This window comes from Dendrobates tinctorius, unplaced genomic scaffold (assembly GCF_039654945.1).
Source record: "Dendrobates tinctorius isolate UK_male_01 unplaced genomic scaffold, ASM3965494v1 ptg000071l, whole genome shotgun sequence".
Taxonomy (NCBI): domain Eukaryota; kingdom Metazoa; phylum Chordata; class Amphibia; order Anura; family Dendrobatidae; genus Dendrobates; species Dendrobates tinctorius.
The window spans coordinates 20715031-20728926 of record NW_027361739.1 but is presented as its reverse complement, the minus strand read 5'-3'; the positions used below and the strand labels follow the sequence as shown (position 1 = coordinate 20728926).

The following is a 13896-nucleotide window of genomic DNA, read 5'->3' as shown; positions in this document are numbered from 1 at the left end:
CCAACAGGTGGGACTAGTAAGACATCTTTCTTAGCTTGATTTCGTCTGGTGAAAAGGTAATCTGCATATATTTTTTCCATGGTAGCATTGCCTGGTCTACAGGACTCCGTACGGCAACTGGTTGTCTCCACAAGGACAATACCAGACAACCAGTACCCTGCTCTTCACTATTGAGGGGCACTGCCACCAAAGAACTATCTGCATAAGGGTATCTTTTATTTTTTGTAGGCGACTCTTTTTAGGTAATGTCCCATTGTAAGGATGTTTAAATGCCGTTGACTTATGAAAAGCAGGATTAGATTCTTGTTACTTCTGTCAGAGCAGATTTGCAGGCCATATAATACAAATAGTCTCCAAGCAATCAGTTTGACAAGGCCCTCATTAAAAGTAGTGTTCTGACAAATTCTATCACAGATCTGATATCTGAGATCTGAGTCCTATCAAGCAAGAAAAGAGGAAAATCTGCAGGTTATACACATTTCTGTGGGACGCCCTCACACCCAGGGCTGTGGGGTACTCGGTACCGGGCCCGATGAGCTTCAATGGGAGATGTCACGGCAGGTGTGATCTGGCCCGTGGCCCTGGGCACCCATTGTAAAAAGGGGTTGTTTCAGTGTGCTTATGGCAATGGAAGTTTATAAGTGATTTGTGACGCCACCTGTGGTGTTCGGCAATGAAGATGTAAGCCGATGCTGCAGACAGATCCTCTGGGACAGATGGTGTGGTGCAGCAGTGATGTTATAGCCCTCCACAGGCAGGGCTGTAGTCCCAGGGCAGAGTAAGTGAAGTGACACGTAGATGGTGTAGTGTCTGGCGCAGAGGGGGTAGCAGTGCTGGACAAGTTGGCGCAGGGAATAAGTGGAGGACACCAGGGCATGTAGTTCCAAAGCTTTACTCACAGTCTGTTGTACAAACAGGTGCCTGCCTCCGTGCCGTGTCCTCCAGGTCAGGGACTCAGTCAACCTCCAGGCCAGATGGAATTCTCCTTTCCGGAATACTCCTTTCCAACACTCCGCCAACATGTGTCTTTCTGAACGTTTCCTCTTATAGCGCCTTTAAGTGAAGTACTCCTAGTACTGAGTTACACTGGAGTGCCTCCTGTCCGATGTTCTTATGAACTCTACTTGTACGGCAGACAGCTGTAGCCTGCTTCGGGGACTCCTTGCTACTAAGTCCCGGCTCACTATCCAGTTGCTGTTGTGCCCCCAAGTCTTGTGTGGGAATAAAGTGGTCACTACTTCTATTCCTCCGGTGTCTGCTGCAGGACCATTAGCAACCATACAACCCAGGTCACTGGGATCTGCTGCAGCACTTCCATCCATCTATCCCTCTCTCCGGGGATCTTCTTCTCTCCAACTCTCTAACCAACTGACCTCTAATCCTAAACTATTCCCGCTCCTTGTAATGTAATCTAACTCCACCCACCTCCCAGCACGTTTCGTGTTCCAAGCAGGGAGCCACCAATGGGTGCTTTGCTATACTCCAAGCATGGAGCCGCCAAAGGTACTTTGCTACACTACTTTGTGGTGTGGGGTGCAGGTGTTGGAGTGTGGTCACGAGTCTCCACCTTACCTGGATGGTGGGATACCACACCTCAGGAGGAGGTGCAGTACCTCTGTGGCGACTGAGCCTCAGGGGCGCCACATACCTCCCGTTAAACACAGCACGTCCGCGGGCTGCAAGGCAAATACAGTTGACAATACAGGAACATACAAAAATGTTATATTGCATAATAAACAGGTCTTATACTAAACTTCCCAATATGGGAGGCACTGTTTCTTGAACATTTGCAAACAATTTAACTGTCTATCTATATTTAAAGTTATGCTACCTAATTTTAATGTGCTATGGAGCAAATTCACTATCGGCTTGGGTAACACATTTTCTAACACCACATCTCTTTCCTTTGTTATCTGTCACATTTTCTACTTTCTTAAGGAGTGACAACTGTCAACACCTGGTTCATCACCTGCATCCTTTTACTCAATTTTCACATCTTTATTCATGTATTGTAAAACATTCTCTATATTTCTTTCTCAATTGGACCCTATAAAATCTGTCATTAATACTGTTACTACACATTATCACTTTCTAGTTTCTTGTTCAAAAATACTAAGCATTATTCATAAGTGCAAAGAATAGACATTGGTCCGGCCATCATGTCTGGAAATGTCCTTATAACGAGGTAGTCCTTGTTCCTAGGGAAAGGTGCCTATGTAAAACCAAGAGAAAGCACCTAAAGAGGTGCAAACTATTTACAATTACAGTTCAGGATCACTCAGCGTCCATGATCTCCACAGTTCAAGTATGAAAAACGCTGCCAATAAGACTGGGCAACAACAGGATCAACAAATAAACATCATAATCAAAAATAGAAAAACTGGAAACTTGCTAATACCCTCCTGGGCAACAAAAGTTAGTTTAGATCAACATCATGGCTGGTTATCCCCTCCTGGGTTTTTGGAAGCTGATTGCTTGGGCTGCTTCCAGGGGAGATGCTCTGGGTGTCCAGATGGGTTGATAAACCGCTGATCCTCGGTTGGAATTCTGGGAACAGCTGCTGCCGGAGGTACAGCAGGGGTAGGCATTTGTACCAAGGGACGCTGTCTTGGTGCAGACATAGCTTGGCTTACAGGTGTGGGTACCAACACAGTTTTGGTGATCACTGTGGGAGGTACCAGGGAAGCACAAGCCTCTTGCTTCCTAAAGGTGGTGAGGAAATCCTCGGGTATCCGGCTTACGTTTAAAGCGTACCAGCCACGAAGCCCTTCATGCCGGGTGAAGGTCACATATTCCCCCCGGTTGCAGATCTCTAGCAGGGTGTCCCTTCCTCAGGTGTGACTCGACATCCCTCCTGCTGAAGAACAAGTCACTGATCCTCTTGGGGTCTGCAATGAGCCCGAATCCTCTCTCATGATTTACATTAAGGACCTGGCCCCATCCTGCCGAGTCTCGGGACCCATAATGGCCAGCACGGGCTTTCTCCTTGCGGTCCAGGTCAGGGCCCAGCACAGCTAACCTACGCTGTTCACATATTGAAGGTCACATATTACCCCCGGTTGCAGATCTCTAGCAGGGTGTCCCTTCCTCAGGTGTGACTCGACATCCCTCCTGCTGAAGAACAAGTCACTGATCCTCTTGGGGTCTGCAATGAGCCCGAATCCTCTCTCATGATTTACATTAAGGACCTGGCCCCATCCTGCCGAGTCTCGGGACCCATAATGGCCAGCACGGGCTTTCTCCTTGCGGTCCAGGTCAGGTCCCAGCACAGCCAACCTCCGCTGTTCTCTCTCCCGCTGCTCGGCTGCCAGCTGGCGGATGGTCTCCTGGCATCGGGCGCTCATTTCCTCCTCTTCCCGGGACCGGCCCCTGCCCACTGTGGACCGTGGCACCACTGTCAAGGGTTCGGGTGTCTCCCCCTGGGGACTAGTATCCCGGTCCCAGACCAAGTCCAGCACCACCTGTCCGGCTGCGGTGGCCAGCAGGCACCCAGTGGCTTCTCTAACCTCAGGGCCGACGGCCATACCTGGTGCGTCCTGGCGGTGTGGCGGTTCCGGTGCAGGCCTAAGATGGTGGGCAGCTGCAGGGGTATCCACAGGGGCAGTGGGTCCAGATGCCGGTGGTGGAGGAGTAGATGGAGGCTCCGGGTCCACGGGAATGTCTGGTGGCACCTGCGCAGCCTCGTCAGGTCCAGACTGGAGCTCCCCTTCCTCCGCTTCAGCTCCCAAAGTTTCACACAGCGGCGGTGGTAACGTAGAGATTACAGGAGTCGCTGCCGATGGTATTGCAGCGGTCGCAGGCTCTACGGGGTTTTCTTTTTGCTTGGGGAAGATCCGGTGCAGCGACGGCGGGTACCAGTGACTGGGGTACCGCAGGTGTAGGCCCCTCCTGAGCGTGCTGCAGATTCAAGGTCCATAAGGCTTTCTGCCTCAGTCGTAAACGGTGCATCAGCTGGGCAATCTCGTCTTCCAGCTGCTGGTGGTTCATCCTGGAAGCCGGGTCAGAGCCTTCAGCCATGGCGCCGGGGAGATTCAGCTCAACCTCCTCGCGCTCCGCAGGCCTCTTCCCTTCTCCTTCCAATATGGCGTTCTGGCGTTCTCCCTCCTTCCTGGGTTCTTTTCCCGCCACTGGCTTCCGCTCCTCCTTCTGGGGGCGGCGTCTTCTTCCAACTCCTCCATACCAAGCCAGTATACAAACCCCTCGGGGGGTGGGCCATGTTGCTGTCGCATAGAAGTTCAGACAGGGGAGACCCAGGACAGTCCGCGCTCTTTTCTTAGGACCACCCATATTGTCTCGCCCTTCTTCACCGAACCAGCGGCCATTTTTAGTGTTCATTTTACAGTCTATTAAATTGGGTCTTCTGCACATTTTCAAAAGATTTGAGTCTTAGGCACACAGAACCCGATGGTATCGGGTCTCGTCATCCTGTTCGTGACGCCAAAAATGGGACACCCTCACACCCAGGGCTGTGGGGTACCCGGTACAAGGCCCGATGAGCTTCAATGGGAGATGTCACGGCAGCTGTGACCTGGCCCGTGGCCCTGGGCGCCCATTATAAAAAGGGGTTGTTTCAGTGTGCTTATGGCAATGGAAGTTTATAAGTGATTCGTGACGCCACCTGTGGTGTTCGGCAATGAAGATGTAAGCCGACGCTGCAGACAGTTCCTCTGGGACAGATGGTGTGGTGCAGCAGTGATGTTATAGCCTTCCACAGGCAGGGCTGTAGTCCCAGGGCAGAGTAAGTGAAGTGACACGTAGATGGTGTAGTGTCTGGCGCAGAGGGGGTAGCAGTGCTGGACAAGTTGGCGCAGGGAATAAGTGGAGGACACCAGGGCATATAGTTCCAAAGCTTTACTAACAGTCTGTTGTACAAACAGGTGCCTGCCTCCGTGCCGTGTCCTCCGGGTCAGGGACTCAGTCAACCTCCAGGCCAGATGGAATACTCCTTTCCAACACTCCGCCAACATGTGTCTTTCTGAACGTCTCCTCTTATAGCGCCTTTAAGTGAAGTACTCCTAGTACTGAGTTACACTGGAGTGCCTCCTGTCCGATGTTCTTATGAACTCTACTTGTACGGCAGACAGCTGTAGCCTCCTTGCTACTAAGTCCCGGCTCACTATCCAGTTGCTGTTGTGCCCCCTAGTCTTGTGTGGGAATAAAGTGGTCACTACTTCTATTCCTCTGGTGTCTGCTGCAGGACCATTAGCATCCATACAACCTCGGGGACCGGGCCCCGGCCTTGCGCTTATAACTTCTAGGAAGGGTTCTCTTCTAACCCACGTCCTCTGTTCTCTTTTACTCCTCACATTCCGTACTAATCTTTCTTTCTATGGAGAATCAGGCTTTCAGTCTACGTTGCTCTCCCTCTTCCTTTCCCGTGCCAGTAGACCCAGGTCACTGGGATCTGCTGCAGCACTTCCATCCATCTATCCCTCTCTCCATGGATCTTCTTCTCTCCAACTCTCTAACCAACTGACCTCTAATCCTAAACTCTTCCTGCTCCTTGTAATCTAACTCCACCCACCTCCCAGCACGTTTCGTGTTCCAAGCAGGGAGCCACCAATGGGTGCTTTGCTATACTCCAAGCAGGGAGCTGCCGAAGGTGCTTTGCTACACTACTTTGTGGTGTGGGGTGCAGGTGTTGGAGTGTGGTCAGGAGTCTCCACCTTACCTGGATGGTGGAATACCACACCTCAGGATGAGGTGCAGTACCACTGTGGCATCTGAGCCTCAGGGGCGCCACAGCTGCACTTTCCACAAATATGTCTGAGGAATAATGAAGAAAACGACTCCTTTGTTAGAAGAAAAACTTTTATGTTCCAATGTTGGCAAAAAAAAAAATATTTTGTATTTCATTTGTATTTACAGATTATCTTTGATCATTAAAATTCCTAAAACACAAAAAAATATTTACAACATATAACACCTCAAGCTACCTTGACCATGTAACAACAACTCTTAAAACCCCTTCACGACATGTGCCGTACATGTACAGCGCATGTCGTGTCTCTCCCTTTGATGTGGGCTTCGGCGCTGAGCCCACATCTTTCCCGGCACATGTGAGCTGTTTTGAACAGCTGACATGTGCGCCTAACAGCCACGCGTAGAAACGCGATCCACCCACAGCTGTTAACCTGTTAAATGTTGCTGTCAATCTCTGATCCTTTGTGCAATAACTAATGAAGGGCTTGAGGGGGCGGAGCATGACACTGAATTTCTCTTTGGCATTGTTTAAATTCCTGTTTTACGCACCACCCACTTCCAGCCTTCCACTTGACATAACACAAGTTATCAACTTTCAGCATGGGGATGCTACCAATGCCGTTATAGTAATTACCATATGTTGTCTGTACTGTTATGTAAATTAGTTCTAACCTGTAAAATTTGTTTTCTAAATATGAAAAAATATTGGAACCAGTCAGATGAAGGTTTTACATCTGTGGCCATCTTAATGTGGAACTGTACTTTCAACAAACTTTGAGAAAAATCAATAGTACATGTGAATATAAGACACTTTGTAATGTATCTTATCATAGAATCCTGTTTCTTTCTCCCCTTAGGAGGCACTTTTTCTGCTCTATCCTGCCTTCTGACCTTGACAATCAATCTGAAAAAAAAAAAAACTCGTTTTTGCTCAAGACAAAACGGTCTGCTAGCACAGTGATGTGCCAGATTATACAACCTGTTATATTCTATTAATAGAGGAGTGGGGAAGAGGAGTGAAGAGCAGAGTGATAACAAGGCAGAGGGAAACACAGAAAGTTGATGCTGAGCTTTCTTACAAGTATTTTACCTCATCCTAGAGCTGGATTCACATTTACACAGTTCAGTACGTCTGTATAATTTCTGCCTTGCTGCTTCTATGTGTGAGCTAAAATTGAATGAAGATCAGGAATCCCTTATGTGTGCCATACAGTATATGGGACACATCATAGCAGCTAGTCTCCTCCTTGCAGCTCAGAGTGGATTGAAAATTAGAGACATAGCCTGCCGTGAGGTAAACTCGTGAAAATGCAGGATACCAATCATATAATGGCCTGAAATAGTGTTATTCATAATGGACACACAGGACAGCTTATTCTGAAAAGTTAGTTGAAAGTACAGTTAACCTTTAAAGGTAGCATGCTATGATGCTGTACAATGTTGTACAGTATGTCATATGTACTCCCTGTCACCATTTTACCATATCGAACAATATTTACATTTAATTAATCAATTTTTATTTCTTATCTTCAAGCATAATTCCAGTCAAACGTATAGCCATCAGTCAAGCAGTAGGTGGCAATTCTCCTGTCCATAAGGGGCAGTGTTATAATAGTTATAATCTAGCCCAAAGAGAGCGATTTTATGATAGTTATATTCTACCCCATAGGGCAATATTCTTGTAAACAATTTTATAATAGTTATAGTTTTGTCTAAACAGGCAGTATTAAAAAAATAGAATTAAACCAAATTTTGGTCAGACCAATGGTTATTGGGGCCGTAATATTTCTGTACTCTTTATTCACTCAGAGGGGGGCAGAAATGCGCATAGAGGAAAGCTATTGAGATATGATGGGAGATTCATAATACAAATATCAGAAAAGGAATGGATCCTATTGTGCTTGCAGGTCCACATTATGTGATGTCTCGCCCCACTCACCACACACTTGTCCACTATACAGTATATAACTGGATGACCTTTTACAACAACTCCAAAGATAACCCAACACCATTCATTGTGCCCATCAAAGATACAAGCTATGAAAAGTCTCCCAAGATCTACTATGAGATGAAGTTAAGAAATAGTTTCCCATCTTGACTTAATAGCGAATATAGTCTTAAAATTAATCAGGTGTCTGAGACTGTCTTCTCTGGTCAATGTAAGAGTCCAAGTTGCATAAACAATTATGGATACTCTATCCAGAATATGAAACTAATACAAAGCCACAAAAGAAGACTAAAGCCTCCAAAAATTTAAATTACACAGCAGAATATGACACCTCCCCCTCCAGAAAATAAGAGCAACCTCTCAGGAAGAGTGTCAGACTGTAGTTGTTTCTTCATACTTCATCTTCCATTTTCAACATCAGATCTCACTATACACAGTTCACGAGATATCTAAGTTTGTTTCTAGACAAAAAATATGTTTCTTTTTATAGATCAGTTGTGGTGGGAACTTTCATCCTGTGGTCTTCACAAATGTTCTCCAGAATATTGAACTTGGAACCAAAGCTCTGAGCATTCGAGATGTTGACACTACTGCCTGAGATGCTGATGGATTCCAGAGAAGACGCATAAGAAATGTCTCCTTCTTCAGCATATACTCGAGGCTTGTACATGTCATGTACATTCATCTGGGCATGCAGTTTCTGTAGACAAAAATAATGCTTAGAATAAATTTCATCAATGTTCTGTACAAATGTGTCACATCAGATGCTATAAACATCAAATATCTCAACGTCACAACTATATGGAGTTCAGAGATTCTAGTTGTACCTAAACCATAGTTTTAATTTTCAAACCAAAATCCCATCTACGACATATAAAAAATAGGTGTTAAAGTTATTCTGAATTGGGTTTAGGCACTACAGTTATCCCTCTGAACAGAATTCTAGTTCTCTGGATAGGATCTATGTTTACAGGAATTTTCCTAGAAAACATTTTCTCTCCCCATGGCCTTTCACTAGATTAATAAACTCAGGTATTACCCTCATTAGGTGATGTCACAACTACAGTACTGCCCGTATCATCTAGATTTTCAGAGCCACTGAGACAATTAATTAGCTGCAGTTGTCATGTGCGCTGTAGTTGTGACATCACCAGAGCAGAGCTGGACACGAGGAGCATGAGTAACACCTGAGCTTCTTATTTTAACCTAGAGGTAACTGATGGGATGGAAAAATTATTCCCATCAAACCTCCTTAATTTAGGACATAGCTAAAGGGGAAAGACTTTGCTTCTTAGGTCTCTTAATGGAAGGTCCATGCCTTAAACTGAGGTTGTGAAAAAAAATCCAGTGTTTTTAACGTTTCAAACTAACACTCAGACCTTCATCAGATCGATTAATTTTAGGATAATTGAATGAACGGTGGAACGGTAAATGGCACAATATAGACAGGCGTAACAGCCCAGAAGAAATGCTCTCTCGGAGGTGCACATCTTCTGGGCTCTTACCCCTTCTACATTGTGCCATTTACTGTTCCAACATTCATACAACTAAAATAAAAATCCATCTGATGAAGGTCTGAGTGTTAGACCGAAACGTTACAAATGCTGGATTATAGTTCAAATTAAACTATGTTATTCTTCTTGTATAAGTATGGGTGCCGGATTTTCTTTTATATTTTATAAATTCCAAGCACCTTCCATTACAGAGTGATGTATGTCCCTATTTTGGGGCTAAGATTACGTCTGAAGGATAGCTAAATTCAAAAAAGACAACTCCCCACTTAGCATTATGGCAAATGCCCCACTTTAAAAGGTTCCCTGGGGAACATAAGCTACCTCCTAATCACATGTGATGACTTGTTGATCAGTAGGCGTCCGTTTGCTCGGACCCACACTGGTTGGGAGAACAAAGAACTTTTATTCCGGTTGAAATGGAGAACTAGGGTACATGTGCAAACATTCATTTCCTATGGTGCTGTTGAGCGCTGCACTCTTAGCCCCTTAGAGAGTGCGACCTGTCGTGTTCGGCCTGCCGAGCAATTTTATAACAGGGATAAAGTTCCCTGTATGGGACACAGATTCTACAATCTACCGAACAATGCCACAAACTTGTAGATATGTGATAACTTGTTTTCATTGGAACTTCTCCTGCAGAGCTACATGCCCCTGATGTAATCAGATGGGCAATTATCTGTGAAATTTAAGACTCTGGTTCCCACAACCTTTAGGTCTATATCTATGGACCCCATTTACAATCCTCTTGGACCACATCATGATGAAAACTCTCAAGACTTAATTTTGTTCTTTTAGGTGATCTTGGGAACTACTTACTACTATAATTGCACTAGTTTTTTATTTACTACAACAGATGCTATAATAAATCCTATGCTAATTTGTCTTACTGATAGTAACTTTGCTTTATCATATATAAGAGGTGTATTACCTTTTTTGTCACAACATTTTGCTTATATACATGGGCACCTTGAACATTTACTGCCTTTCTGGGCATTAAAGTGATTTTGAAAAAAAAAAAAAAGAAAAGGTTTTGTACCAAGATAACCACTTGAAAAAAGGTTGCTCTCAGTGGGAAAAACAAAACAATAATCTTGTAGTTATGATACCTATTAATGGTTTATGATAGGCTATCATCATCTGATCAGTGGGGGGGTGCAACACTTGGCAACACTACCAATCAGATTTAACGGGTTATAAAGGCCTGAAGTTCTCAAATGCTCCCGAAACAGAGCAGATCTGTCAAAACTATAGTAGGTAGACCTGCAGTACCTGGCCATGGCCACAGAAATTACAGAGCTTTTGTGTTCTGGTAGCATCTGACAACTTCTGACCACCAGTGACAGCTTACCGGCAGGTGTGCTGGGTATTGCACCCCTGTTAATCAAATATTGATGACCTGGGGATAGGCCATCAATAAAAAAGTAGTGACCAACCTATTTAGCTATCATTGTAGTCTACATTCATTTCTTTTCAATAAGCTCTGCATTTGAACATTAAGAGACATTAGCTACCTAGAACCTGTGGCCTCCTCGGACCATGAGTCCTTAGACACTGAACCAAGGGTCAGTTTGCCCCTGCTTATGTGTCATTTGATTGTGGGGTGAAACAAAATCATAGTCCGCGGAACTGAGGACTATGCTGGAAATCTACATTTCTGTCAATTTATGGCTGAATTACTAAATGGCTACAAAAAAAAATCTGATCACTTAACACAGCTACAAAAATGTATACAATGACACGCAATTAAATTATTTGTAGCCAATTGTTAATAGTGCATTGATCTCTAGGATTCTGTACAATGTCTTGATGGTTCTTCCTTTTCATCATTTTAGCCACAGCAGTTTTTATATTTGCTGGATAATTATATATATCACCTAGTATACAGCGGCCTGGAGACATCAAACTTAAAGAAAGCATTTTCCAGTATAAAGACAGTAATTTGTTAGTGCAGAATCATTATTTTTTCTGTTTGCTGATTTGTGTTTTTAGAGATCTGGGAGCGATCATTAAATGCCAAGAATAGAATGCCGCCTCTCTCATCCAGCTTATAGTTTTAACTCTCATATCTCTGTACTTCAGCATAAAGATTACATTCATTATTAGGTGTTAGAGATGACAGAGGATAAAATAAAAAGATAATTCAACTGTTTGAATGGCGTATGCAACCCTTTGCAATATTTAAAAGGTAAATTTCATTTAATGTCATATTAGCAAATCAAATGATATAATTGTTCAAGGGTCTGTGGGATAGAAGAATTACCCATTTATCCAAAGCACAAAATAAGGGCATGCAGTATTTTGTAGATGACTTAGTAAGTAAATATTTTAATTTTCAGACACAGGGAGGTTTAAGGATGTCAAATGATAAGGATCTCTAAGTGGCCTGAATTGAGCCTAACATGTGAGAAAGTAAGGTTTAAAAAAAAAATAAGAAGGCACAATAATTATATGTAAAGAAATATGATAAAGGTGTGTGCAGTATAGATCAAAGGCATCTATGACAACTGCAGGATTTCTCCACAGGCACTCTCGGGGCTAACATTCTATCTTTGTTTTCTTTCGTTTAGTGATAAAATGTTCCATGTGACAATGCACTTGCTTTTCTCAATATTTAGAAGCAGCAAGGGGACAGTAATGGGGTCTGCAGTTACTCCATGTGAGGAAATAAGGCAGGCTAGAAGTGAGAAGTCTGCAACTGAGATAAAGCAAGAACTGTCATTCAGGGGAAAATTAGTGCTTTATAACTGCTGAAATACTGTACATCACTTCAGGACTGCGACCTGATGCTGTGGCAACACTGATTTCTAATGATTAGTGAGACTAAATATTGTTTGATTTGGTAACATAGCATTCGAAGTGCCTCAAGAGATTTGCACCATGGCTCCAAATGCCCTCAGTATAAAATTCCTTTTGTAAGTACTATGCCAGAAAATTTGAATGATTGCATGTTAGACTCATACTATTACTATATATAAATTTGAGATATTAAAGGGGCTATCCACTATATGGACAATCCCTTCCTAAATACTGTAGTCCCTTGATATTATGCCACATAAGCACTTCAGCCAATCAGGGGCTGATAATGGGCTGCAGCAAACACATCTCTCTTGGAGGTCTGGATTTTGGCAGAGAGAAGCATGAGCACTGCAGCGCTCACATGACATATCACTGGTGGCCCTGCGCCAACATAGCTGGAACATCTCTTTTTTTTAAACAGGGAACAAATCATTTATGAGATAAAAGTTAAACAAAATATTTGTATATGCAGAAATATTATAAAGTTATGCACAAGACATCTATATAAACAAGGTTACAGGGTACAATGTAGAGAGTTTTTTCAAGAGGAAAATGTTAAGGCTCCCAGCATAGACTTCCCTTCTATTTAGATATCATGGAAAAATGTTATATGCCTCCTTATATTTAATTCTTTAGCAGCCAGGGGACTGTAATGGGGTCTTCAGTTACTCCATACAAGTAAGGGCAGTTTCACATGTCAGTGGCTCTGGTACGTGTAGTGACAGTTTTCTCACGTACCGGAGACACTGACACACATAGACCCATTCTAATGAATGGGTCTATGCACATATCAGCGTGTTTTAACGGACCATGTGTCCGTGTGCAAAATACGCTGACATGTCCATTTTTGTGCAACAGCACGGATCACATGGACCCATACAAGTCAATGGGTCCGTGAAAACACATACCGCACATGGATGGTGTCCGTGTGCAGTCCGTGTGTGATCCGTGTGCGTCAAAAGCTTTGTGAGTGATACGTATTCACACGGACAGCACACGGACGTGACACACGGACAGCACACGGACGTGACACACGGACAGCACATGGATGTCACACGGACAGCACACGGACGTGACACATGGACAGCACATGGATGTCACACGGATAGCCTACGTATCCACACAGACTCGGATAGCTCCGGGACCGTTTTCTCCGATACCGGAATTATTTGGACGTGTGAAACCGGCCTAAATATGTGAAAACTACAGTATATGCCAAGAGCCATTGATGGCTGTTTTAATTAACCAAGTGATTCACTGAATAGAAGCTGCTTCTTAGCTGGAATTAATATTTAGGGGCAGTTAGACAACATATGTCTACCATATTAACCTATTGCAGTTCTGTGGCAGGTAAAACACAGAGTTGCAAATTATGATTATAAATTAAATATACAGGGATACATATACCATTTGTGCAATCTGTGCAGCTGCACAACGTACCAGTGAATAAATAGCCCATTGCTAAAAGCAGCATACTGTTATTTAAACTGCATATAAGGAATTGAGTTAATACATTTTAGTTCAGTAGAAAGAGAGACATAAGAGAGTAGTACAGTATGTGACAAATTATTGGGGAGAAAAAGATCTATACACCATCTTTTCAAAAGAGCCCTCTGGTGTCTGCGCCCCCCCTGCTGCCAGTGTATTAATATAACATTCTACCTTTGTTAGCGTCGTCTCCAGTGTCCTGGAAAGTTTTCTTTGCAAAGAATTGTGACCAGTTAAAGTACGATGTCCAGCATTTGTGTTCTAAAAATAAAACAATACTATTAATATCCACTGCGCAAAATATGAAGCCAAAATCAATACAATGATCCCAGTTCCCCAAAGAGTTAACTAATGACCCACCAATAAAAGTACATTGTTGTAATAAAATTGAATATCCCTGAACAAACTAAAATATCATCAACCATGAAAACCGTTGGATCCAAAGAA

General features: G+C 43.7%; 1 protein-coding gene across 1 annotated transcript in view; it reads right to left on the bottom strand.

Moving 5' to 3' along the window:
- Positions 1-5793: 5793 nt before the first annotated feature.
- LOC141096088 (cadherin-like protein 26) overlaps positions 5794-13896 on the bottom strand; it is a 162892-nt gene continuing 154789 nt past the window's right edge. The window contains exons 18-19 of the mRNA XM_073582494.1: positions 13624-13710; positions 5794-8351 (exon numbers count right to left, since the gene is read on the bottom strand). Coding sequence (XP_073438595.1) covers positions 8136-8351; positions 13624-13710 — 303 coding nt within the window. The 3' untranslated portion in view covers positions 5794-8135. The remainder of the gene's footprint in view (positions 8352-13623; positions 13711-13896) is intronic.